The sequence below is a fragment of the Gadus macrocephalus genome, chromosome 16, assembly GCF_031168955.1.
Source record: "Gadus macrocephalus chromosome 16, ASM3116895v1".
Lineage (NCBI taxonomy): Eukaryota > Metazoa > Chordata > Actinopteri > Gadiformes > Gadidae > Gadus > Gadus macrocephalus.
This window is the reverse complement of record NC_082397.1, coordinates 14,135,054-14,160,858: the sequence shown is the minus strand read 5'-3', so window position 1 is coordinate 14,160,858 and position 25,805 is coordinate 14,135,054. Positions and strand designations below refer to the sequence as shown.

At 43.1% G+C, this 25,805-nt stretch overlaps 3 protein-coding genes across 3 annotated transcripts; 1 reads left to right on the top strand and 2 right to left on the bottom strand.

The window, feature by feature from the left end:
• Positions 1-6,937: 6,937 nt before the first annotated feature.
• Positions 6,938-11,622, top strand: foxn1 (forkhead box N1). Its single transcript, XM_060076214.1, has 7 exons — positions 6,938-6,949; positions 7,171-7,269; positions 7,697-7,821; positions 8,492-8,588; positions 9,298-9,505; positions 9,708-10,148; positions 10,450-11,622. The coding sequence occupies exons 1-7, from the start codon at positions 6,938-6,940 to the stop codon at positions 10,746-10,748; spliced, it is 1,281 nt and encodes a 426-aa protein (XP_059932197.1). The 3' UTR covers positions 10,749-11,622.
• unc119a (unc-119 homolog a (C. elegans)) lies at positions 11,299-21,829 on the bottom strand. Its single transcript, XM_060075954.1, has 5 exons — positions 21,352-21,829; positions 13,891-14,004; positions 13,549-13,642; positions 12,819-12,991; positions 11,299-12,549 (listed from the first exon to the last, which is right to left on the bottom strand). The coding sequence occupies exons 1-5, from the start codon at positions 21,626-21,628 to the stop codon at positions 12,437-12,439; spliced, it is 771 nt and encodes a 256-aa protein (XP_059931937.1). The 5' UTR covers positions 21,629-21,829; the 3' UTR covers positions 11,299-12,436.
• A 364-nt stretch (positions 21,830-22,193) lies between these two features.
• Positions 22,194-25,001, bottom strand: crybb1l3 (crystallin, beta B1, like 3). The gene is made up of 6 exons (XM_060075958.1): positions 24,894-25,001; positions 24,168-24,246; positions 23,942-24,060; positions 23,660-23,792; positions 23,213-23,355; positions 22,194-23,100 (listed from the first exon to the last, which is right to left on the bottom strand). The coding sequence occupies exons 2-6, from the start codon at positions 24,231-24,233 to the stop codon at positions 22,932-22,934; spliced, it is 630 nt and encodes a 209-aa protein (XP_059931941.1). The 5' UTR covers positions 24,234-24,246; positions 24,894-25,001; the 3' UTR covers positions 22,194-22,931.
• Positions 25,002-25,805: the final 804 nt, after the last annotated feature.

Genomic DNA, 25,805 nt, shown 5'->3' with positions numbered 1-25,805 from the left:
TTATCGATATCACCCCAGGGAAATATCAAATCTAACTTTAACCTTTTTATCAGTTCCAATATTGAAATGTACTTCAATGCTGATATCTATGTATATTTTATGTATTAATGTCTGCATTTTGACCACTTATTTCAGACTAATGTACATTTACAATAAATCCTAAAATGGAAATAGGATGATGAAATTGTAATTGTAGAACTCCTGATCAAGGCTTTATTCTGACCTGCCCGGGCGATATGTATAATTTTACGATAATTACGATATATGTAATTTTATATATCCAACCATAGCTATGTTTCCAGTTACTTTGGAAAAGAAAAACGAATTGAACAGGTTCAAAGGGGTGAGGATGATTTCATGGGTTGCATTTGAGTAAATAGAACAGGGAATTCAGGCACGGTGTCCTATTCAGGGCTGGGCAGAGATGGGTTCGAGTGGTTTTGGGTGAACCCACCTAACCTGTACTGCTGATCATCATGGTCTCAAAATGTTTCCATGTATTTCTTATCTCTTCTGTTATATTTCATAGAATATATTGTTGTTAACAACTTTTTTGTTGCTCAGAAGTGAGTAGTATATTTTATAATATAATATGAGATTTATTGGCTGCTAGGGAGGCCTGACATCACCTTTACCTTCAAGCCTACTGTTGTTTTAGGATCATTTTTACAAGACAATATGTCAGTGTCAAGCAAGCTTTTGTTATTTATTGTTTCATGACATGACTTGACCTGACTCTCGGATTAACAGTAGCTTTTTCATTGTGGATTAACTCAACTGTTAACAAATACGTACAATCATGTGCTCCGCTTGAACATTATTGCTAGAACTAAAACAGAAAACAGAAGTATTTCCAAAGACTATCATATTATATCACGATATTAGTTTACCCGGAGCAAACCACTGTATAATTTGTATTATTTCATTTTCTTTCATATTGAATATCTTATCAAAGGATAATAATGTTTAATCAGGATATGGTTATTTGATGGTTAAGGAATACTATTATTAAAAGCTGTCGTCTTTAATGAGATCATTTAATTTTTACGCTTAAATATTAAACTCAAATGTTCAGTGTTGTTCTAAAATGGGGAATCTGCAGTATGAAAACGTAATAAATTCCAGTAGGCCCATTATTATTATCACACTTTGCATTGGCATGACTGTATTACGCAAGGGCCAAGCATCGCAAACTACCAAAAAAATTCTACTAAATATTAAAAGTACAAACATTTCATGTGTTTCAACTTTCATGAATTGTTTCACACCCTCATTTTTATAAGCACAAAAGTTAATCGAAGAAATGTTTTTTCTTATTTATTAGTATGTTTGCTTTATTTACCTACAATTGAATTACCATTTAAAGTGTTCCTCTCTGTGGAATAGGCCTGGAGCCGACACTTGCCGACACTTTATTCAGTAGGAACAGAGCACCGTAACACAAGAGTTAGTTCAACCTCTAATGCTTCCCAGGTCTATCTGTCTGCCCCTCACCCTTCCACTGAGGACAAGGTAAAGGTTTAGCTCAAGGTGCTGCTGCCATTTTACTGGTTCACAATACGGCCAGGATAGGAATCTACCTGTGTTGACACACTCCTCCCCACTCTCTATTCTCCGCTCTCCCCTCTCTTCTCTCTCACTCTTTCCATCCCCCCACCCCTCTCTCTCTCTCTCTCTCTCTCTCTCTCTCTCTCTCTCTCTCTCTCTCTCTCTCTCTCTCTCTCTCTCTCTCTCTCTCTCTCTCTCTCTCTCTCTCTCTCTCTAACACACAATCTTGCACACTCGCTTTCTCGCTTTCTTTCTCGCTAATTTTCTCTCTCTCCCTCTCTCCATTCCTCTGTGATTTTGGCAGGGAAGGGAGAGGGAGATCCATATTTCATCTGTCACTATAAAAGCCGTGGGGAGGATCCCATCTGTTCAAATCTCCAGATCTCAAGTGTTCACAACAGTTATGAAGTGATCACACACCTGGCATACAGTCTCGCCTGTCCCGCCTGCAGGACAACACACACGCTGCTCATCAGGTAAGTGTGGGTGTGTTTATGTTTCGTCTTAATAAACTATATAATCATCGTTTTTAGCTGGACACTCACTTATTGCGAAACTCCAATTTACAGATTGTATAGATTTGTGAATTGGATTGATAGATGTGGATCTATGAAGTGAGATTTTATATGAATTGTTCTGTTCAAACCACATCACTGACATGTGGCATAGTTGCAATTTCCGATTGTCCTCGGATGAATAGTGATGACAAAGTGTTTAGTGAAGACAAAGGGTCATACTGTGGTCATACTGTTTAGTGATCATCTACACATTGTTTGGTGATCATACTGTTTAGTGTTCATTCTGTATAGTAATCATCTTTAAGGTATCAAAAGGTAAAGTGATCATCTCTTGAATAGTGGTCCCTACTGTATGGTGAGTATACTGTCTAGTGATAATCTACCGTAGTGATTATACTGTATAATAATCATATTGTATAGTGATCATCTTCTGTATAGTGATCATTCTGAGGACCCCAGTGATAATTAGCTGTATATTGGTCTTAGGGATCAGCTACTGTGATAATCTTATGTAGTGATCATATTGTGAATGATCATCTACTGTATAGTAGTGATCTAAAGTATAGTGATCATCTACTGTAGAATAGTGATCTAAAGTATAGTGATCATCTACTGTATAGTAGTGATGTAAAGTATAGTGATCATCTACTGTATAGTAGTGACAACGCACAGAACCCCAAATAGATGTGCTCTTGTTGTCTGAAAAAGCTTAAGAATCCATGATCTACTATATAGTGATCATATGGTATAGAAGTGGTCTACTCTACTGTTTAGTGATTATACTGTATAGTAGTGATCTACTGTTTTGTGTTTATACCGTATAGAAGTGATCAGTAGATCACTTCTATACAGTATCAGTAGATCACTACGATACAATATAATCACGAAAAAGTAGTTAAGTGATTATAATGTATAGTAGTGATCTACTGTTTAGTGATCATACTGTATAGCAGGGAGCTACTGTATAGAGGTCATACTGTTAAGTAGTGTTAAGTGATCATATTCAACATCATGTTCCACTGTATAGTAGTGACTACTGTATAGCGATTATACTGTATGCTAGGGATATACTGTTTAGTTAGTTAGTTAGTTAGTGTTTATTTGATAGGGAAAGATTCAACTCATGTGGATTCTGCACAACCCAGCAGAATGCATAATAGCATTTGTAGCCTTAGCTACAAAAGCCTTAGCTACTACCAATTTCCACTAGAGTGATCAAAGGCTGAATAGTGCCAGCTACTGTATAGTAATCATACTGTATATTGGGGATCTACTGTACAGTGATCGTACTGTATATTAGGAATCTACTGTATATTGATCATATGTATATTAGGGATCTACTGTATATTGATCATATGTATATTAGGGATCTACTGTATATTGATCATATGTATATTAGGGATCTACTGTATATTGATCATATGTATATTAGGGATCTACTGTATGGTAGATACTGACAGATACTGACCAGTTACTGTTTAGTGTTCATAGGCTGAATAGTGACCAACTACTCTAGTTATCATACTATAAAGTAGGGATCTACTCTGTGCTAGTAACTGACCAGTATGGTAGTGATCTACTCTAAAGTCAGCTGCAGAGTGAACCCGTTTAATAATTAATACATGCTCTGAAGAAGTCACACCTGAATTCTTACAGACCGACTGTTGGCTCCAGGCTCAGTACATTGTGTAGCAATGAACAAGGAGAAAGTCGATCGCTTATAAGAGCACCATTTGCCATGGGCAACCCAAAGGCACAGGGCAGCATTCCCACTATCTGCCCCTGGACGTAATTGTAGTGTATCTTATGTCTCATTTGGTGAGGAGAAGAAGAGATTGACTCCCAGCTGCCAGTGACTCCAGTGTGAGGGCCTTAAGAACCTGTTGCAGCAGGTTTTTTCCTTCTGTATATTCTAGCGCCTACTTGGACAGGTGCCACACACACACACAAACACACACACACACACACACACACACACACACACACACACACACACACACACACACACACACACACACACACACACACACACACACACACACACACACACACACACACACACACACACACACACACACACACACACACTTGCCCGAATACACACACACACACACACATACACACACAAAAAGCCTGCGTCCAACAGCACCAATTGCAGAATAATAAAATCTGAAACCATTGGGAACTTTCAGACACACTTGGTGGATTTGGTCACACTGTCACGCTGTCAACATGAAGACTCCGTGATAACACATACCAATCCTTAGCGTGAATTGGCTCATGGGGCCGAAGCAGCAGGAAGTATTTCAAAGTACGAGCGATCCTTCCATAGGCGCCTGCCAGTCAAATCTGCTTTTGATGCCAACAGAGGGGTTAGCAGAGTCATTTTTCCCTTGAAAGTTGCACATTGACCTCATTAGATCAATGTCTGGGAGTAGAAATATCCCAAAAGGCGTGGTGCAAGGGTGTAGAGTACCCTGTTCATAGTCACCCTGATCCAACCTCTGACATGAACTCCATCAACAGCGGCTCCTTCAAACAGCATTTTGTGTAACCATGTCGCTGAATTCATGCAAATAACGGTACCCAATTACGCTCTAAAGGGATCTCTGTTCTTGTTTCTAGAGAACAAGATAAATATTGACTGTTGTTTTCGGCAAGACCCAAAATACCAAACAAGGGTAAATTTGTATGGTTGGCAGCTTCCCCAATAACGTCGTCCAACGCTTCCAGTACCGTTGTACAAACACACACACACCCACACACAGACACACACACACACACACACACACACACACACACACACACACACACACACACACACACACACACACACACACACACACACACACACACACACACACACACACACGCAAACGCAAACGCACACACAAACGCAAACACACACACACACCTCTGAGGTTCCAATGGCTTGTGTTTGACTCATGTTTAGCCTCTCTCAGCACTACTTGGCTTTTGTTGACCCATTTGCCATGGTTTGTTGGCAGTTTTAATGAGCTTGCTGTGTAGGGGGTTAGGCTGAGGTTACCTTTACTTTACTCGTGTCCCTTACGGTTGTTTGGATCAGGTAACGGTTCTGTAGAGTGGGGGCCTCTTCTCCATGGAAGTTGTGAGACTTAACGGCATTTCATGATATTGACAGCAGGTCGACTCCTATACGTGTGTGCACACAGACACACACACGCACACACACACACACACACACACACACACACACACACACACACACACACACACACACACACACACACACACACACACACACACACACACACACACACACACACACACACACACACACACTGGCTCCATGGATAGGATAGCATAAAGATGCAGTGTTGGGCTCGCTCAGTCATATTTCAACCACTACTCAGTAGAAATAATGTTGATTGAACCATAGTCCCAGAACACATCCTAAAGATCTTTCATAACCACTGAAACTAATATGCTCACTGGGAAGTTAAAAGTACATTTCTTTTTAATGTCAATCTTTCATATGGTCTGTTGTATCCAGGTTTCCATTTTGTTTCAGTAAAATCTTCCAGGAAAGGAAAACTTATCTGTACATATAATATGTCTGTTCAAGGCATCATTTGTCAATGAACCACCTGTCTTCCCCGTGCCAGCTCTCAACTTTCTTATTCGCAATAGCATAGCTTGCATAAATTGTGTTTCCGCTGCCTCTCAAACTGAGCATTCATTCAACCATTCCACTTTGAAACATGCACTTTGTTTTTACTCCAGCAGCCTCACCTTAGGCCAAACCCACCACCCCTTCCAACCAGCAAGCTGCTGATGGCCCAGTCACAGGTACCCCCCATGTCCCGACTAACAGCCCTCTATATTCTCTAATCTAGTCACTAATCTTAATCTGCACTTATTCCAATGGGCACAGGATATCCCTTGTCTACTTGTATTTAATCATACGCTGCATCAGAAAAAGGTCAGATGTTTTTTTTAAGGGATAAGGGTTTCAAAGCTGGTTTCAGCAGCTTTGCAAAAATCCAATGTGTGTGTCCAATCCATCCATTCTTCTGATTCAGTCTTGACTAGAGTGTCAGCAGCTTCTATAGTAAGATATAGATCAAAACTGGTTCTCTTAAAATAGGATTGGCTTCATCCAATAATCAAGCACGAAGGACACTGCATTACACGACGACAGCTATGTGGTGTATCAACTCCTGTGATTGACACTATCAGATGTCATTCCAACTTGTCCCCAAGCACCCAGAAAATGGGTTGCTAGCTGCTGTATGATTTAGTTTATAAAAATATGTTTAAGTGTATTCCCCACTAAATCCGTGATGAGAACAGTGAATTCAGTGACCAGAGGAGCTCCAAACAACCCTTTGACTCTGAGTGTTTGTCCCGGTCTCAGGAACACAGCCGGCCCAGCCTGCCCCTCAGGGGCCCGATGAGGGCCCCGGACCGGAGACACAGCACCGACGGGGGCTGCGGTGCTCCAGGCGGCTCGGCGTCCAGGGACGGCTCCTGCACCCCTACCGCCGACAGCTCAGCGAGGGCTCGGGGCCCGCCGCGGGGGGCCCTCAGCTCCGCTCGCTGTACTACGGCTGCTCCCAGGAGCCCCGGAGCCCCGGTGCTTCCTCGGCCACGCGGCTCTGCCCCGCCGCCGGCGAGAGCCCGTTCTTCTGGGAGCCGTACAATGGCCTGTGGGAGGAGCGATTCATGGTACAGGGCTGCCCCTTCAGAGGGCCTGGGTTAGGTGCAACGCTAGAAAAGAGAGGATTACGTCTGTCAAGACTTGAAATGAATGATCAACGACATACGCAGTTCCGTCAAAACATACACACCTACCTGCGCAGGGGCACCCGTGTGCATATAATGTAAGCATGCATACACATGTACTACATGCACACACACACACACACACACACACACACACAATTTTAAACCCACACACACACAATTTCAAACCCACACAGAACAACAGTGTACCAAAGAACCTGAGCCCTGTCATCGCCCAGGGTTGTTGAGCATTACCCAGGGTTGCTCGCACTCTCTCTAAGACCACAGAGTAAGTCTTATAACGACAGAGGATTAATCACTCATTGTTGCGGCGCAGGGCCCTCAAAGCACGTATGCAGCACTACCAGCTACACCAGTGGAGCCTCCCTACTACCTGACTCCCAGCCAGGGTGCGTACCAGGCGCCGGGCCCTCAGGTGAGCAGCAGTTGGAGCGCTGCGATCCCCATGGGGAGCGGCCACATAGTGGAGCAGCAACGTCGACTTGATCTGAATGCAGCGATTGTCAGTGTCTTCAGGGAACCAGAGTTTAGGGTTAAAGTATGCACGTTTATTACTCTGCGCTCGACAAGTGCCAGCAAGCACATCCAGAGCACTGATCCTGCCGTTGCATCTCATTACTTTGAGAAAAAGTTTTTTTTATTAGGTTTTATTAGGTCTTTTTTTATGGACCATTTATATTGGTGTGTTTGATAAAAAAAAAAAGAGGATATTATAATTTGTGTGTGTGTGTGTGTGTGTGTGTGTGTGTGTGTGTGTGTGTGTGTGTGTGTGTGTGTGTGTGTGTGTGTGTGTGTGTGTGTGTGTGTGTGTGTGTGTGTGTGTGTGTGCGTGCTTTCAATAGTTTTCATCAAGAGTTCATTCTACGAATGGCAACAACTCTGAAACGTCTGTTGAATGTCACTCCACTTCATCACACCAGGAAGCCCCGAGCCAATCTGTCTTTCCCAAGCCCATCTACTCATACAGGTTATCTATCTATCTATCTATCTATCTATCTATCTATCTATCTATCTATCTATCTATCTATCTATCTATCTATCTATCTATCTATCTATCTATCTATCTATCTATCTATCTATCTATCTATCTATCTATCTATCTATCTATCTATCTATCTATCTATCTATCTATCTATCTATCTATCTATCTATCTATCTATCTATCTATCTATCTATCTATCTATCTATCTATCTATCTATCTATCTATCTATCTATCTATCTATCTATCTATCTATCTATCTATCTATCTATCTATCTATCTATCTATCTATCTATCTATCTATCTATCTATCTATCTATCTATCTATCTATCTATCTATCTATCTATCTATCTATCTATCTATCTATCTATCTATCTATCTATCTATCTATCTATCTGTCTGGCGCTCTTTGTGAAGCATGAAATATTCTGAATTACCAGATTCTGATAAAAGGGGACTTTTGAGCGTGGATGACTCTGAATGGCTCACTAGACTTTGCAAAGTGACGCTCACAAACCCATGTGGTGTTCTTTGTACCTTAAAGTGAACATCAAGTCAAACACCAAAAAGTGGATGCATGCATGGACAAATGAAAGCACAAATGAAGAAAGGCAGAGTACTTGGGTGTCAGTGCTGTGGTTGTATTCCTCCTCTAGCATCCTGATCTTCATGGCTCTGAAGAACAGCAAAACAGGGAGCCTTCCTGTCAGTGAGATCTACAACTTCATGACTGAACACTTTCCCTATTTTAAGGTACCCACTGCTAATTGAGCTCTTAGAAAAGTTGTTGGTATTAACAGGGCCTCACTCATTATGACGTAAGCAATGTTAGACAAAAACTTATTATCACTAAAAATGGGTGTGGAACAGAACTATGAAGCAACATAAGAAAGTAAGTAAGTAGTATGGTATTGTATTTGGAGACAGCTGCAGTTGTGAACCCAGATTTGAACTTCAATAAAACCAAAATATATATCCGCAAGGACGACAGGTATCTACAACTCACATTAAGCGTCATCCTTGGAATCAAATCAAATTTTGGAGTTTAACATTCACGAAGGCCTATTAAAATGTCTTCTTCAGAAACAGCTTCACTTCAACCAATAGGCTGCAGGCCTTTGTGTTATTTATGGAAAGTCATTCAGGACGGACAAGTTGCATTACTATAAAATAAGCCATGTCTACATAGGGAGCCTCTTATAAACGTTCCCCCCCCCAACAATTTGGCATTTCACAGACACTTTAATCCAAAATGATTTGCAAATAAGGCTGAGACAATCAACTACCAAAAAAAGGTGCTGCACAATCATTCCTTTCTAAATCGAGCATGGGATGCCAGTGTTTCTGTTCTTCTGTGATTGAAGGGTGCTAAATAAACAAACTTGCCTAGCCTTGTCTTCTTTCCTTATAATCTGTGTGCGAACCTCACACTCAAACATGAATTGCCTTCCACTTCATTTAGACAGCTCCGGACGGTTGGAAGAATTCGGTGCGTCACAACCTCTCTCTGAACAAGTGCTTTGAGAAGGTGGAGAACAAGAATGGGAACTCCTCCCGCAAGGGCTGCCTCTGGGCCCTCAACCCGGCCAAGGTGGACAAGATGCACGAGGAGCTCCAAAAGTGGCGTCGCAAAGACCCCGTCACCGTCCGCAAGAGCATGGCCAGGCCAGGTAACTGCAAACCGCAAGCCCAATTGGTTAAACCTGCACTATGTAGGATAGCAGCCTCTAGTGGCTTGAGTTGTAACTACAGTTACGTCGATATGATATAGCGATATAAGGTCCTCGTCCTCATCAGTTTATCCAGGGTGTTTTGTTCAAATCAAGCTACTCCATTCTACTTCATGTGCGTGTTTGCGTTGGGTTCCCCCAGAAGACCTGGACCGTCTCCTGCGGGAGAAGCCGGAGAAGACCTCACAGCGCCAGCCCTCCCTCGCCAAACGCTCCCCGCTCTACGACAGGACGCGCATGTCCCTCCACCCCGCCAATCTCCGGGAACCCTGCGCCGCGACGGCCCACTATCCCCCCCTCCTGGCCCCTCCCCAGCAATGTGGCTATCTTACCCACCCCACCCCCCCACACCCCGCGGCCCCCCACTTAACCCTTTACCCCCCCTGCCGACAGCAGCCCTTCTCCGGCCCCGCGGGGGCCTGTGGGGGCCCGAGCTCCGGGAAGATCCTGCCCCTCTACCACGCCTCGGCACACACGGACTACGCCGTCGTCCCCGGGAGTGTGCAGGATGCGCTCTTCGAGGTGGACGGCAGCTACGACGTGGACGCGCTCAACCCCAGTCTGACGGACCTGCAGCTCCAAGGTATGGTGATGGCGGAACAGCCTCTGCTCGGTTCAATTGCACTGCATGTGACTCGTCCCTGCATGGCGCGTGTGAGGCGATGAATTTGTTTATTTGCATCAGTAATTCCTTCGTCTGAATTACCTCAGCTCTTGGCTATGACGCACACTGTTGGTCGGACCTTACTCCAGTCTAGATGCAAGGGAATACAATTGAATAACAGTGAACTCTTGTGGCCATGCGATGCAATGACGGTGTGGGGTTTAATGTGTCTTCTCTGTTTACTTTAGTTATGTACAGTTTTTTTTTTTGCCTTATTTAGGACACTTGTGGGAGGAATTGAGAGACGACAGCCTGGTGCCCGATGCACTGGCAAACACCACCACCACCTTTTCACTTCCCATTGACCACATCCAAAATCTCAGTCTACAGGCCTCTGTCAATCAAACCTCACAGGACATTGCCATTGGTCTAGGGAAAGAAAGGGTGGTATTGGACGGCCCCTTGGACAGTGGGGAAGTCGCTGAACAGCACCACATCCTATATCCCATGACGTATTCAGGGGTGGAGAGCTTGGCGGGTTATTTGACTTCATGCCCAACTCCTATTACCTTAATATAGAAAATAGGAGATGTGGTAGGGAGGGCTTAGATGCACCCGCATTACTGAAAAAATAGATTAAACATAGACGATGCTGCTGGCACTCCATTCAGCACTTTTTCATAAACCAGCTCCTCTTAGCATTATCTCAACAATGTAAATCCAATGTCAATTCTGTCATTTCTGTTTCTTTGTTGTCATTGTAAGAAAGCCAATTTAATCTTTGCAATGCTATGTGGGTTAAGTCAAGTCAAATATATTTGTGTACCTGTTGATCAAATCAGTTTGATGAACAACAAATCTTCAATTGTTTTATACTTTTGGGGGCATTTCTTATCCAACCCACTTTACTGTAACACCTCAATAACCGCTTAAGAATTTTACTAAATGTTTTTGCAGTACAACATACAATTTGAGTCCATTCTTCCATGAATTTATTTAGTCCATTTGTACATTTGTAGCAGAAATCATTCGAGTCTGCACTTTGCCTATATTTTTTTGTTATGTTTTGTTATGTTGATATTTTTTTAGGTTTGTGTATGTGGTCATCATGGAAAAGAGAAACACAAACTTCCAAAAAATCACACGTTTATTGCAGCGATGGAATCGAAACTGTCCAAATGTACATGTCTTTTTTTAAATACATTATATATTAATCACATTTAATATAAATAAAATAGTTTTTTATTAATACTGAATATGCACTGGATATCAAAACAGGCGTCAGATTTTGACCATTAACTATTCATTTGATCTGACTATACAAAACGTCTATTTAAAACTCTTTTTGACATCCTACTGTAAGAATAAAGACCTGACAAGATATCCACATCAACAAAGTACCTCCCCTTTCTCTGTGATACCCTGACATCTATGTGACCTGACCTTCGCCCTACTCCAATGTTGAAAAAAACATGAGTAAGTGAACATGTTCCTCTCCATGCGCCCTCTAGATATTTGACCAATGACAAGCTTCCCTTAGGAGTAAGAAGAACAAAAGCAATGCTGTTGATCTGGGATGTGAGAGGTGGGTTGAGGATGAAGGCGACACACACCTAGCTTTATGGTTTCACCTCCCACCTCACTGCCTCCTCTGCTGGTCAACAGGACATTGAACCTACAATAAGTAAAACCCACGAAGAAGACACACACTATGGCTATACTATGACTTTGTGTCTCTGTGTGTCTGCATACATACGATTGCACACACGGATACTTACTGTATGCAAACACACTAAGGCAAACTAACAAATACCATAGGACAGAGTCTGTATTTAAGGGCATCCACCAGGATGTGGCGGGGGGACGGTGGATGGTTAAGAGGTGATGTCAGAGTTCACTGAATTAAGCATGCGCTCTTCTCTTGGAAGTCCTCAACCGCTGGTTTTCTATACAGTTGGATTTCGTTTAGCGCTAGAATAACAAGGAGTGATACAGGGGTCACAGAGGGATACAGGGGTCACAGAGGGATACAGGGGTCATGGAGGGATACAGGGGTCATGGGGCGATGTGGGGGTCATGGTCTGATACAGGGTACATGGTGTGATACAGGTTCATGAGGCAACAGAGGGGTCATGGAGTGAGAGAGGGATCATGGAGTGATACGGCTGTCATGTGGGTGACACAGGCTTATATTCTGAATTGGGTCAGTCAGAGCAGAATAATAGTGATATAATCATAATAATCCTCATGGTGTCACGCCGGGGCCCCTACGCCCCCCCGCTGTACGAGTAGTCGGCCTTGTTGTGCATCACCAGCTGGTTGTCCACAAAGTAGAAGCTGTCGGACTGCGTCTCATAAGGGTGCAGGATCATCTCTCGCACTGGTGGTAGGAACAAACACTCGTCACAATACACACCGTTTAATTATTTTACTGCATTAGTATTGTTATTGTACATGCCTTTATTCTTATTTACATCTCTGTGTGTGTCTTTGGAATGTGTGTGTGTGTGTGTGTGTGTGTGTGTGTGTGTGTGTGTGTGTGTGTGTGTGTGTGTGTCTGTGTGTGTATGTTTGTCTGTGTGTACTGTGCACAGACACACACGCACGCATACGCACCCACACACATGTGTGTACAGCCAAGCTACTCACTGATATCCTCAGACAGCGCGGGGAACTCGTAGATGTGTTCACACGTGTTCTTGCTGCTGGGCATGCAGAAGCCAAACTCAAAGTCAAAGCTCTTCAGCAGCTGCTCGCGGAAGTAGTGCCTCTCGATCATCCGGAAGTTGTTGATGGGCGTGTCTCCCACCGTGAACTCCACCCTGGCAGAGGAGAGAACAACGTGAGTACACTGCTGTTTGATAAGGGTCCTCGGTGCAACCAGTTCACAGTAAAACATAGCATACCAATGGGTTAGCATTGAGACTTCTAAGTCTGGAAAATGCATGGATAGTTTTGAATTAATAAATGGTAGTGATTAAAATTGGTTATACTGACAATATGTTAGAAAGTATACATAAGTGTTGTACAATAAGTGTTTATTTTCCATCAAGTAAATTTAAGGGAGTTGACTCTGATGTTTTGATTTATTGGAAAAAGCTAGGAGTATGATGTAGGTCATCAGGTTTGTTAAGAATGTCCTTACACTAACAACACCTGGATAACATAGCTACAAGAGGTGAAGGCCTATTGAAATGTGGATGAATGGGTATTCATTTTTTCTTTATTGTTGTGATTGAACACATTCTCTATCAATATATTAAATTTGTTATTTAACACCTGCTTTTCCAATGCCATATGACCCATCTACAATTTTATGCCACACACTAACACACCTTTTGGTTTCAATGGGATGCTATCACTCGTTGTCCAAACTTACGTGGCTCCAACCTGCCGTAGTTGAAGGAAGGCCGGTGTGAACTGGTATCGAACAAACCGGCCAGCATTAGGGTCACAGTCCTTTCTACAGCCCGCTACAGAAACACACAAGGATTACATGATCTATTTCTATGAGAGTATATCATTGAATCCATATTTTGACCTGTGACCCAATACCATGATCTACTACCACAATGGACAAAACATTGACTGCATTTTAGTTTGATTTCAAGTTTCAATTAAATAATAATGTATCTGTTTCTTATGCAACAAAATACTTTTCTAAGATCAACCCATCACTGATGTTGTGGCATTTCCTCTCCAGCTATGGTAGCAATCTCACCTGGCATTGGAGGTTTGGTAATCTCAAACAGTACTGTGCCGGTCTCCATGTCTCGGATCTTAAACCTGGTGAAGTCGATCATGTGGACATTCTGCTCTGGAGAGCAGAGGTAATCTAAAACAGACAAGCAAGCATGTATTCAATGTGATCATATGTTTCAATGCATGGCAGTCTCCCATACATCTATGACACCACGAAACGCTATTAGACTAAGTTACGGGATTAGTCCTTTGAGTGTTTAAGAACTAAGTATCATTCACCCTTAGGTCAGCTGGTAGTAAGCTTGCATCCCTATGTTATGTCTCAAAGATGCATCTACTCATAGATTAATGTGTCCCATAGAAAACTGTGCAAAGACTAAGTCACATGTATCATCATGGGGTATTAAACAAAAACACTCTATATTGTGTCCAATAATACCTGAAGCTTGGCAGGCGAAAGATTTGCATAAATTCCCGTCTTTGCATTGACTTTGTATGTATTTGCGGCCTGCCTGCGCTTTTGGTGTGAATGCACGGTAAGGCTATTTTCACCGGTCCAATAGTTCAAGATGGGATGTTGACGTAACTACCCTTTCCTGGTTACCAGGGCCAGTGTAATCCAGCCTCTGCTCTATTCCTGCCAGAACCTCACACCAGGGTGAGAACACCCCTAATACAAAAACATGAAATTGTATTAACAATATGGATGTGTGTTGTGCGAGTTAGCCAGACAAACAGAGAGAGAGGGAGAGAGAGAGAGAGAGAGAGAGAGAGAGAGAGAGAGAGAGAGAGAGAGAGAGAGAGAGAGAGAGAGAGAGAGAGAGAGAGAGAGAGAGAGAGAGAGAGAGAGAGAGAGAGAGAGATTGAGGGACATAGAGACTCCACTGCCGCTCCCGACGGGGTAGGGTTAGTAACTAAGAGGCTTATTTTGTTTTACCATCACGTGGATTGATTGGCATACACAATAAACTCACACGCACACACACACACACACACACACACACACACACACACACACACACACACACACACACACACACACACACACACACACAAGGCACACACAAAGGCACACACAAAGGCACACACACACACACACACACACACACACACACACACACACACACACACACACACACACACACACACACACACACACACACACACACACACACACACACACACACACACACACACACACACACACACACACACACACACACATTCTCTCTCTTAGGTTGAGCTTGGAAGCAGATGGGCCAAACAGGCTTTAGCCAATCTCTAGGGGATATTTTTAGGTTAGGTGTGAATGTGTGTGTGTGTTTGAGACTGTGTGTGTGTGCGTGTGTGTTTGTGTATGTGCACATGTTTCTTTAAAGGATTTGGATCGTCCAGAAACTCAATTCCCAGGGTAGTGCTAACGGTTATTGGTTGTAGATCGTTACGAATGATCATAGATCCTGCCCAAGGTCGGAGGTATCATCATTATAATCATCAAAACAGCTCTCCACCAAATTGGCATCCCTTCACTTAAAATCTATGTACAACACACATTAATGGTAGCATAAATAATACACCAAAAGAAAAATAGTTCAGCTGTATCAAACTTTCTCCCAATTTTATTTTTATTGTTTCACATTACAACATTCACATATTTATACATTTGGTCTCATCTGATATCCCATTTTATTCAAGCAAACTAATCTCATACTGTGACACTCCAGCGAGTGTATCTTCAGTAGACCCTCAGGTGATAAAGTAATGTATTATAGTGTATACGTTATGCTACGTTGCTCTTCACATGCAATGACACCAGTTGTTACGTGATCTTCTCACTGGTTAAATCTCAGCCAGTTGAACTAGGAGGTAATAAGGGAGGTCTGACTACATCACATGCCTGCTGGACTTGGTGTCAACAGATTTCCATGTAAGCCGCTCTGACTCACAAATGGCAACTATTTCTCTGTTGCCTCCACACCGTAAGAGGGTTAGGCGGTTGCAGTGTGATGCAGTGCCTTTTAGTTCTGCTTCTTATTCCGATGGGCGGCTTATCCTTCTGATAATAACACTGGAGAGCAACAAAAAACTCTGGGCCCGACTGGAGGCTACATCTGCTAAATCATTAACAAAAAAGGAGGAAATAAAGGCAAGAATAATAAGCATTTCCTATAAGAGGAAATGCACATTTCAACAGAAAGGCACAAGGCAGAAGGACGTTACCCTATGATATAAAAGAACACAGCCTCCGGAATTCATTAAGATTCAAAAATTATCAGATGAATGATATGAATCACATCATTTTCATGATTAGCATTAATAATTAGCAAACACAATAAAAAGAGGGTCCATGCTGTTGCCTCACATACACATTTGTGCTCTATAATGACTCGATGTTTCTATCCTATATAGGGTGCATCTCTAACTGTGCCATCTGAAATATTATATATAATTATAAGCCAGCTCAGCCACCAATCTTTCATCTTATTCAAATAAAGATTACAATTGTTGTATGTATGGTATGTAAGACTAGAACATGCATGTTTACAGCGTTATCAACCTGTCAGCTTCTAAGTTGTTCTATCAAAATGCTATGTCAGACTTTACAGGCTGACAGCAGGCAGCAACAACAACACCACCATGTGGTGTTGTTGACCAGAGCCCTCTGGTCATTATGCAATACAGGAAGTCACGTCAAATCATTTGAGGTTCTAGCTACACTGACATTTACTCAAGAAATCAACTACAGGACTAAAGTAAAGTATATTGGATGAGATAACAACTGTCAAGGAAAATGTATGTCTGTGCACGTAAATGCATGTGCTAGAGAGAGAACAAGCGAGTGAAAGAGAGGGAAAGAGAGGGATAAAGAGAAAGAGAGGGATAGAGTGTGAAAGAGAGTGAGAGGGATAGAAAGTTAAAGAGATATTGACCATGCATAAATGTAAATACACATCTTTAGCTGCAGTATATCTGAGTGTTAACCTCACTATCTTTAGGTTCAAATGACATTGTTATCTATTTGAAAATTGTACACAAATATAACACCTATGGCTTTATCCAGTACCAAGAGCATTGACAATTCTAAGAGTGTTTGATATGACATTGAAGCATGCATGTTTGTTGTTGCCATCGATCATTTTGTGTCTCTTCGTCTGTTATTAAACATTAAACACAAAGGAGATGCTTGTTTTCAGAACACGCTTTAACCAAAACTTTGGCAGACTGCAAGAGAAACCCATCCTAGTAATACATAATCACACAGATCAGTTCATGTCACGCCTCATCATATGACTGGAAATGCATTTTATCCAATCAATTCAATACTAACAGGTTTTCTGAACATTTGCCTGGGTTGTTTTTGTGGTTGGCAAGAGGCTAAACATTTTTCCATATGCACTTCACACAACTGTGCATGTACCAACACACACAGACACTTGCACATACACACACATATGCACGCACACAAACACTTAAATACACACACACACACACACACACACACACACACACACTTGCACACACACTTGCCCACACTTGCAGACATTTACACACACACACACACACACACACACACACACACACACACACACACACACACACACACACACACACACACACACACACACACACACACACACACACACACACAGATTTTCTCCAGCGTGCACACGTCAAGTGCTCCACTTCACTTCCTTTAACACTGTCACCTAGCAACCCTCCTTGTGATGGTGTGCCAGCTGGATTAGCTTGTCGTTTCACTCCTCCTCGTCCACCTGGCCGCTGTGAACCAACCAGCTCAGTGACTGGGACACAAAGTCGCAGTTTTTTTTGTTGAATTGATTTGCTTTTGGTAAGTCTCTGGCGCTTGCCCATACTGTAAATTAGGAAGGGAATGAGGCAACGCTGACATAACTCAACAATTTACCTCCATTGGATTGGTTCCATGTTAACCGACTTTTAAATATTTGAACATATTCCAGTAGGCAGAATGGTTTCCAAATGGTTTTCGGTTCTTCACGTTTAAGAGAACATACTAAGGAAACGAATCACAGGTCTTTAGACGTACATGATATATGAAGACATGCTTAATTAAATAAACACAAGGACAGTTATTCCCTTTGGCAGCCATTGCAAAGGGGAGACATGTTCTAGAATGATGTGTGGCTATAAAGGCACATAATGTCTGACATAACATACATCCGCAAGTAGCATTCATACAGACCCGGCAGGCTTCCGTTTATAGGCCCTTAATCCCTGAGATTAGGTCCAGAATTAGCGACTTTTCTGCCACAGGGTTTGGCTCCAGATTATGTTTTTCTTCTTCTCTACAAATTATTACTATGGCAGCTGGTTTACGACACATGCGAAGGAGATGCATGCAAATATGCTGGCGTTGGAGCCTGGATCAGACTAAGATACGGCGGTAGGGAGAGACCGGACGTGTTAACCCTGCATAACACCAGGGCGCAGATGTAAATGGCAAAAGAGGTTGTTCCTTTTCATATCAGGTGCCTATAGGCGACTGGCATGCTGTGAGGTTCATGGAGAGGATAAGGTTTTAGCAGCTGAATGCAGATGAGATTGATTCTCTTATCTTCCTCGAGCTTGTAGGAGAGAATAGACGAGAGGGTCGTTGTGCTGTCAATGCCTGGTGCCGCCTGAGGACATATCGTTGGATATGGTTTCAGAGGCAGAATTGATGTGCTCTCCCAAAACTATTAAAGTAATGACATAATAGGTCAGGGTGAAGCTGTTTAACATAATGTTTGAATTGTTCAATCAGAAAAGAGTTTGTGGTTCAATTCTATAATATATGACACATGATCAGAATGGGAATTAGAAGATGAGAAGTGTCCAGGAAGGACACTAATTAATTTTTTTATTTTATTTTAATGAATAGTATTCTATTAATTTATTAAAATAATGTTAGTGTAAAACCTCCTCTCATGCGCCACATAGTATTTTTGTACTGATTGTAAATGGGCTCACTTTTTATGAATCAGTGTTCTGACTGAAGGCCTGATGACGCTGTTTTTTTAATTGACACTGTTTCTAAAACAATTTCCATGTATTTTGCAATGAAACATTAAATAAAAAAAACAAACAGGAAAGCAATACAGTCATTTCAATGTCTGTCTTAGCAGAGTGAAATGGTGAACCAGAGTGAAAGAGGGAAGGATAGTAAAGAGGGAAATAGAGTGAAAGAGAGGAAGCGCTACGATGAGAACCAGAGCTTCCTGTTATCGTTAGCCGTTAGCGTATAAATCATTTCAGTTTTAAACATTTCTGAACAATGGTCTTCTTAACCTTTCATCTTCTTACCGGAAACCACCCCCCCTCGGCCGTTGCCTCTATTCTGCTGTCTGGTGTTTGAGATGGAGATGGTGTGACTTCAGGACATCATAAGCCAGTATAGTTTACTTCCCTACTGGGTGCCCGAAGATTTGTACTACCATCACAGTGGATTTATTAGGTTGTCGAAGGAGGGGACGGTAAACACCTGACTGTATTTTATGTCTGTGCGGGACATTGTTCTGTACCTTCTGCAGTTTAATGGCGTCACAAAGCCAGCGGGTCTGTGCTGTGGTGGGTTGAGTGTGATCTCTGGCCCAGCAGTAATACCCAGCCTGGTGCTAAGGTCTTAAGGCTACATCTCTTACCAGTGCAACGAGAATCTTGGAGGGAACCATGACAAGATGAGGATATTACTGCATGCTGCTACTTTATAGTATATACTACTGCTTTATTAGAATATCAAAAATAATATATATATATATATATATATATATATAATTTATTCATATATATATCGATATATATATATAGATATATATATTGCAATACAATGGTAATACTCAAGGGTGCGCACAAACAAACACAAACACAAACACACACGCACACACTGCACACACACATACTATGAGCATCCAGCCCACACGACTCATCTTTTTCTCCGATGGCAAAAGAAGGCTTCTGTAGGGGCTGGGTATACAATTGTACATTTTGTACAACTATTTGAGCGACAGTTTTCAACAGGACTTCATATTAATTTGAATTGTCTTTAATATCAAAAAACTTTGAACGTAACAACACTGTTAAGTGTTGTAGGGAAGAGATTTTGATGTGTGTGTTGTGTTGCATTCAATTTGACTGAGGATGAAAGGTGAACTAACATCCTTTTTCGCCAATCCAGTTGTTCCAATTCCAACATGGCAGCCGCGGGTTTAACAACAACACATTCTGTTTGGATTCCGACATCATAAATGAACTGAAGCTTATCTGGTCATACAAAATGCCACAATTTCCAATGTGTCACATGAGAGTAGAGATAATACTATGCCATTATACTCTGCCATCTTTTTTTTTTTTATATCTCACTGCTGCAGTTCTGCTAATATATTTCCACCAAGGGGTCCCTCAACCATCAGGGCCATGTGTGTGTGTGTGTGTGTGTGTGTGCGTGTGTGTGTGTGTGTGTGTGTGTGTGTGTCTTTGTGTTTGTTTGTGTGAGTGTGTACGTGTGTGTGTGTGTGTGTGTGTGTGTGTGTGTGTGTGTGTGTGTGTGTGTGTGTGTGTGTGTGTGTGTGTGTGTGTGTGTGTGTGTGTGTGTGTGTGTGTGTGTGTGTGTGTATGGGTGCATGTATTTGTGCATGTGTGCATGTGTGTGTGGGCTTGTGTGCATGCCTATGTGTGAGCACAATTGTGTTGGCACGCTTTCATAGATTTGTGCCATGGGGAGATGCTTGTGTTGTGTGTGTGTGTGTGTGTGTGTGTGTGTGTGTGTGTGTGTGTGTGTGTGTGTGTGTGTGTGTGTGTGTGTGTGTGTGTGTGTGTGTGTGTGTGTGTGTGTGTGTGTGTGTGTGTGTGTTATCCCGGGCCACTCTGTTGGTGATAGCCTGACTGCTGGTCACTGCTCTGAAGTGAAATGAAGTGTTCCACTGCTCAATATGGCAGACAAGTCCGACAATGGACCGTTTTTAAGGGACATTTTGATACAATGATCACGGACGTATTATTTAATCCCTAATTAATGTTCTTAGTTTAAATATATTGCAGGCTTTTCACTGACCATCTCGAGCAGTTTTTCGTGAGGATGATACTAAACAGGGTAACTAGCTGTCCCCATGTCGTGCAAGTTATGGACCTATACGCGAGGAGAAGGGGGGGTGGGAGGGGGATCACTCAACAAGCTGTTACTCCTTGATATATCTAACGTCACACAACGACTTGCCCTTTAGTACGTCCTCCAGCTCCTTTTATTAAGTGTCGCTGTCCATGGTATCGACGTACCCTGCCACTCAGGCATCAGACGCATGAACCGTTCTGAACCAGATGGCAGAATATGGACACTTAAAGACCCCCCCCCCAGCTGGTCGAGGGGCACCATGGATTCTCGACTATTGTACGATCTATATAATACGATCGAATATATAGAAGCATTGACCAGCCATCCTTGTTAAACTAATGTTAGTTCACTTACTTTGGGTGATCTTCTGTAGCCCGAGCACATCATCGGGCGAGATGATAGAATTTGTGAGCAATTCATCTTCCTTGGTGCTCGGCACACCCGTGTCCGAATTGCAGCCTTGTTTCACTTTCATTTCTGCGGGCGCGTTTTGCTGCAGCCGATCGGGACAAGGTTTGCTGGTGCTCTCGGTGCCTCCGTCGCCACCACTAGACGTATTAGCTCGGGCCGATTTAGTGGAGTTGGAGCTGTTAATACACACAGCTTCTGAGCTGTTACAAGAATAGCTCATTCTCCGTGCCTCCTCCCCCTTCCTCCCGATCTGCTATGGATGCTAATCAGCACCGGGGCTCCGAGCTCGACTCAAGCAGGCCGTTCGTCTCGTAACAGGTATTTAATCTTAGTCCGTTTGGCTCCTTAAAAACCGACTGACCCTGATTTGGTTGGCTACGTCTGCCCGATGCACCTCACTCCTGCAGCGCTCGGAGTGGCCGCCTGGTGGGGCAACCAGCAGCTCAAGCGGTGATAGGCTGCCCGCTCACCGTCCTTTCGCCATCCTTTCGTAGATCATACTGACATTTTTCACACTATAGCTTCTATACCTTTTATGAAAGGTATTAGGTATTTTCTTGCTTAAGGATCGATCATTATTTAAGTTTTAATTTATTTCGCTCATATCTAATCTTATTGTTAGTTAGTGTTAGTTGCTGTTGCTATTTATAGGCCTACATCTGTTTTTAATTAATGTAATGTCATAGGGAATTTATATTTTCAGCTCAATTAAATATACAATTGTTTGAAGACAATCGAAGATGTGTTGTAAATATGAAACAGAAAATCCAATGATACAGAAAGTGTTTTCTTCATAATGTTTTTTATTTCATTAATTTAATTCATTTTCAGTGGAAAGTTGCTTTCCAGATGCCAGCATCCCTGAGAAAGTGTAAAATACGATTCTAATGGTCCTGCCTCATCAATGAGGTGGAGGAGGTCAGCCAAAAGATCATAACAGGTGTGAAAACTACCTTGAACAGCAGTATGCAACAGGCCTGAACCACAGGCTTAACACTACATCAACGACTCTAGATGTCGAGGTTCTGTAGTTGCACTGATGGACCAGAGACCGTTAGGGTATACTGCCCCCTTTCTGCATGACGATTGTAATGCAGGAGGGTTGAGGAAGGCTGAGCGCTGTCCATGGTAGTGTAAGGTGTGAAGTAAGTGACTTAAGTGTCCATCCCTTAAACTCGGTGCATCTCAGTCGAAGGAGAACAATTTCAAGAACAGGCTCATGGTTCATCTATAAATACAGCAAGAAACGCATTCGCAGAAGCAGATGTAAAAAAAAAATCAGGTTGCGTTAATAAACACAAACGATTTTAACAACTCCATCTGCCCAATTCCACGTATCCCTTCCCCTTCGTTCTCTGAAATGCATATTTGTGCTAAAATGGTGTGAGGTCTTCAGACAAAGAGCTTTGCTGTCACTTTTCCCGCTGTCACCCTGAAAAGTCTTTCTACAGAACACAGGTCCCAGGCTGTCCTCCAGGGCGGCGGCACCCTGGCGCCTCTGTCCTGCCGCTGCGGCCGTGTCTCTAGTTGCTCATCTCGAAGCAGCCCCTGCGGTGTGTCTGCATGTCCCTCACTCGGCGCATGGACTGGATCTGGGGGTGGTTGGCGCCCCACTCGTTCCACTGCTTGTAAGATCCCATCTCCAGCACGTACTGGTAGCCACGGTAGCCAGGGTACTGGTAGCCCACCCAGCTGTTGAAGAGAGAGAGAGAGAGAGAGTGAGCGATTGCGTGGGTCATGGTGGTTTGATTTCAAGTCGTTGTTTTTGGTCATTTTATTCGATGGCATTTTCTAGGATGCTTACGTTCCACCGGTGACCTGGATGCTGGAAACACGATCCTGGAAGCCGTAAGACCACAGGCTGGGGATGTCCTCGTCGCTGACCTCCATCTTGCGGCCCTCGAAGTTCATGGACTCGTACAGGCAGATCTTGTGGTCCTGGGGGTCCTACAGGGGCCATAACGTAAGAGCAGGTTGGTTACACCGTATGGTTGAGGATGTTTACACCAGAACATATTAGTGGTGGGGCGGAGGAAATGTAGCTTTTGTCTTCTATCATTTTTCATTTGAGCCTCACAACCTCATTCAAACATCATCACACCTATCACTAAAGAAACGTCCAAGGCAGATGTTTATTGAGGAATGTTTTGATGCATTCAACGAAGAAGCAATGGAGGAATGAACGATTGGATAGGAGGAAAGAAAAACGCAACACAAACCCACAACGGACAAAGGGAGCAGAATGACTCACCATGCGGACGGGCCTGACGGACATCATGCGGTCACACCTGTAGCTGTTGGACCAGGTATCCCAGCGGGGGTACTCTCCCTTCTCCAGCATGAACATCTCTCCGCCCATGTTCTGCATCTCATAACCCACCCAGCTGGTGAAGAGGAGGGGGGGGGGGGGGGGGGGGGTGAACAAGGACATAAGGATGAATACAAACAACATTCAAATGCACACAGGCTCAGAATGATCCCAAACCCTGTTTTTGAGGAGCGGTTTGAGGGTTGATGGTACTGGCTGACTCACGGTCCACACTCCACCCTGATGGATCCGATCTTGTCGAAGTTCTTCTCGCACAGGTTGCGGCACTCGGCGCTGAGGTCCATCCTGCGGCCCTGGAAGTTCTCGTACTCGTAGATGTACATCTGGGGACCAAAATGAACACGTCACTCCCTGTTGCTCTCAAGCGGAGTCCCATGGCTTCGGGTGAGGAGGATGAGCGGAGGGTGGATGTGGGAGGAGCGGGACCTACCTTGTGAGAGCGCATCCCCATGGCGGAGGAGCTGCCCATGCTACCCTGAGCTCCAGTATGAGACATGATGTGATCTAGTCTTGGGAGCAGAGACAGGGGGACTGCCGGTTACTAGACGTGTATATTCTGGCCACTGTTTTAAAGCATTATTGAAAAAGCATGCAAATATCAGTCACTGTGTTTTACAGCAGTGTTTATGCATATATCTTAGACAGGTTAGGCATATTTGAGCGATATGCCTCCAATTATTTGTTACCTAGGATTTGTCTACAGTGGAATTTCGGGTCTTATTTTCAACTCCTAAATTTGTATGTTCATTGGTCAAAGTAGAAAATAGATGCTATGTTTAATTTTCCTTAAATTGGAGTAGGCCAAAGATTGAACTTCCTGAATGTGTTATATTCCATATTCCATCCATAAATTGTACGAATTTTCCAGTGTTCGGTCAAACACCATTATTTACAACCTCAACATTATGTGACAGTTATAGAAACTGTCCTACACCTGACCTTTCCCGCCAAACCAACATTGGACGGCAATATTCCAACTCCACAGTCCGAAATCGAGAAATACAGAAAGATCCTTTCTATTTGCTAAGAATGAAGCTTTAAATATAGATTCACAAATAGATCACATTTCGACTATCCACTCAATATATATTTAGTTCCAAATCCAATAAGTGTTTCTGAGAGGAGAGCTACAGAGCTGAATTGAGCTGAAACTTACAGAGCAGTGTGCGTTCAAAGCGATCGATGGTAGGGAAGTGATGTACTTTGGCTGCTTGGGGAGGGATATATATATGTACATTACATATCCAACCAGGTTCTATAGCTCCATGCAATCTCTCTCCTGATTGGCTGAGAGGAATTGGGTGCATTGTGGGGGGGGGGGGGGGGGTGGGGAGATGAGAGGGGTCATGGGTCACGCTGTTCACTAGTGACTCACTACCGCTGACACAACCGCTTGTTTTGTTGTGCAGCAGTGGGGACTCACTGTCAGCAGAAACACACACATCTCATTTAAACCTGCAGCACAGTCCACACACAAACACACACACGCGCACACACAGACACACACGCACGCACACATACACACACACACACAAACACATAAATGCACACCCACGTGCGCACACACCCAAATGTGCCCACCCACATTCCAACACACACACGCACACACACACACACACACACACACACACACACACACACACACACACACACACACACACACACACACACACACACACACACACACACACACACACACACACACACACACACACACATCATTGAATCAAATTAACAAAGCTTATTCTTACTCCTGCTAATATGTTTTTGTGTGTATGTGTATTTATTTATTGTTACATTGTTACTTTTGATTTCCTAGCTATGTTCCCATTCTCTTTTCCTGTGTGTTTATTTCATCATTTCTGTGTTTTGTATTCTCTCCAGCAGGACCCCATTGTCTGTCTCTCTTTTTGGGCCGGTGCCATTGTGCGGTGGCTGGGCTCAAAGCCTTTGATCCGTGTGTGTGTTAATGTGCTGACCTCAGGGGGCCTCCCCTCTATTCTGTAGTAACCTCTGGTGGGTTTGTCCCTCATTTCATCATGGGAGCATATGCCTTCCAATACATACT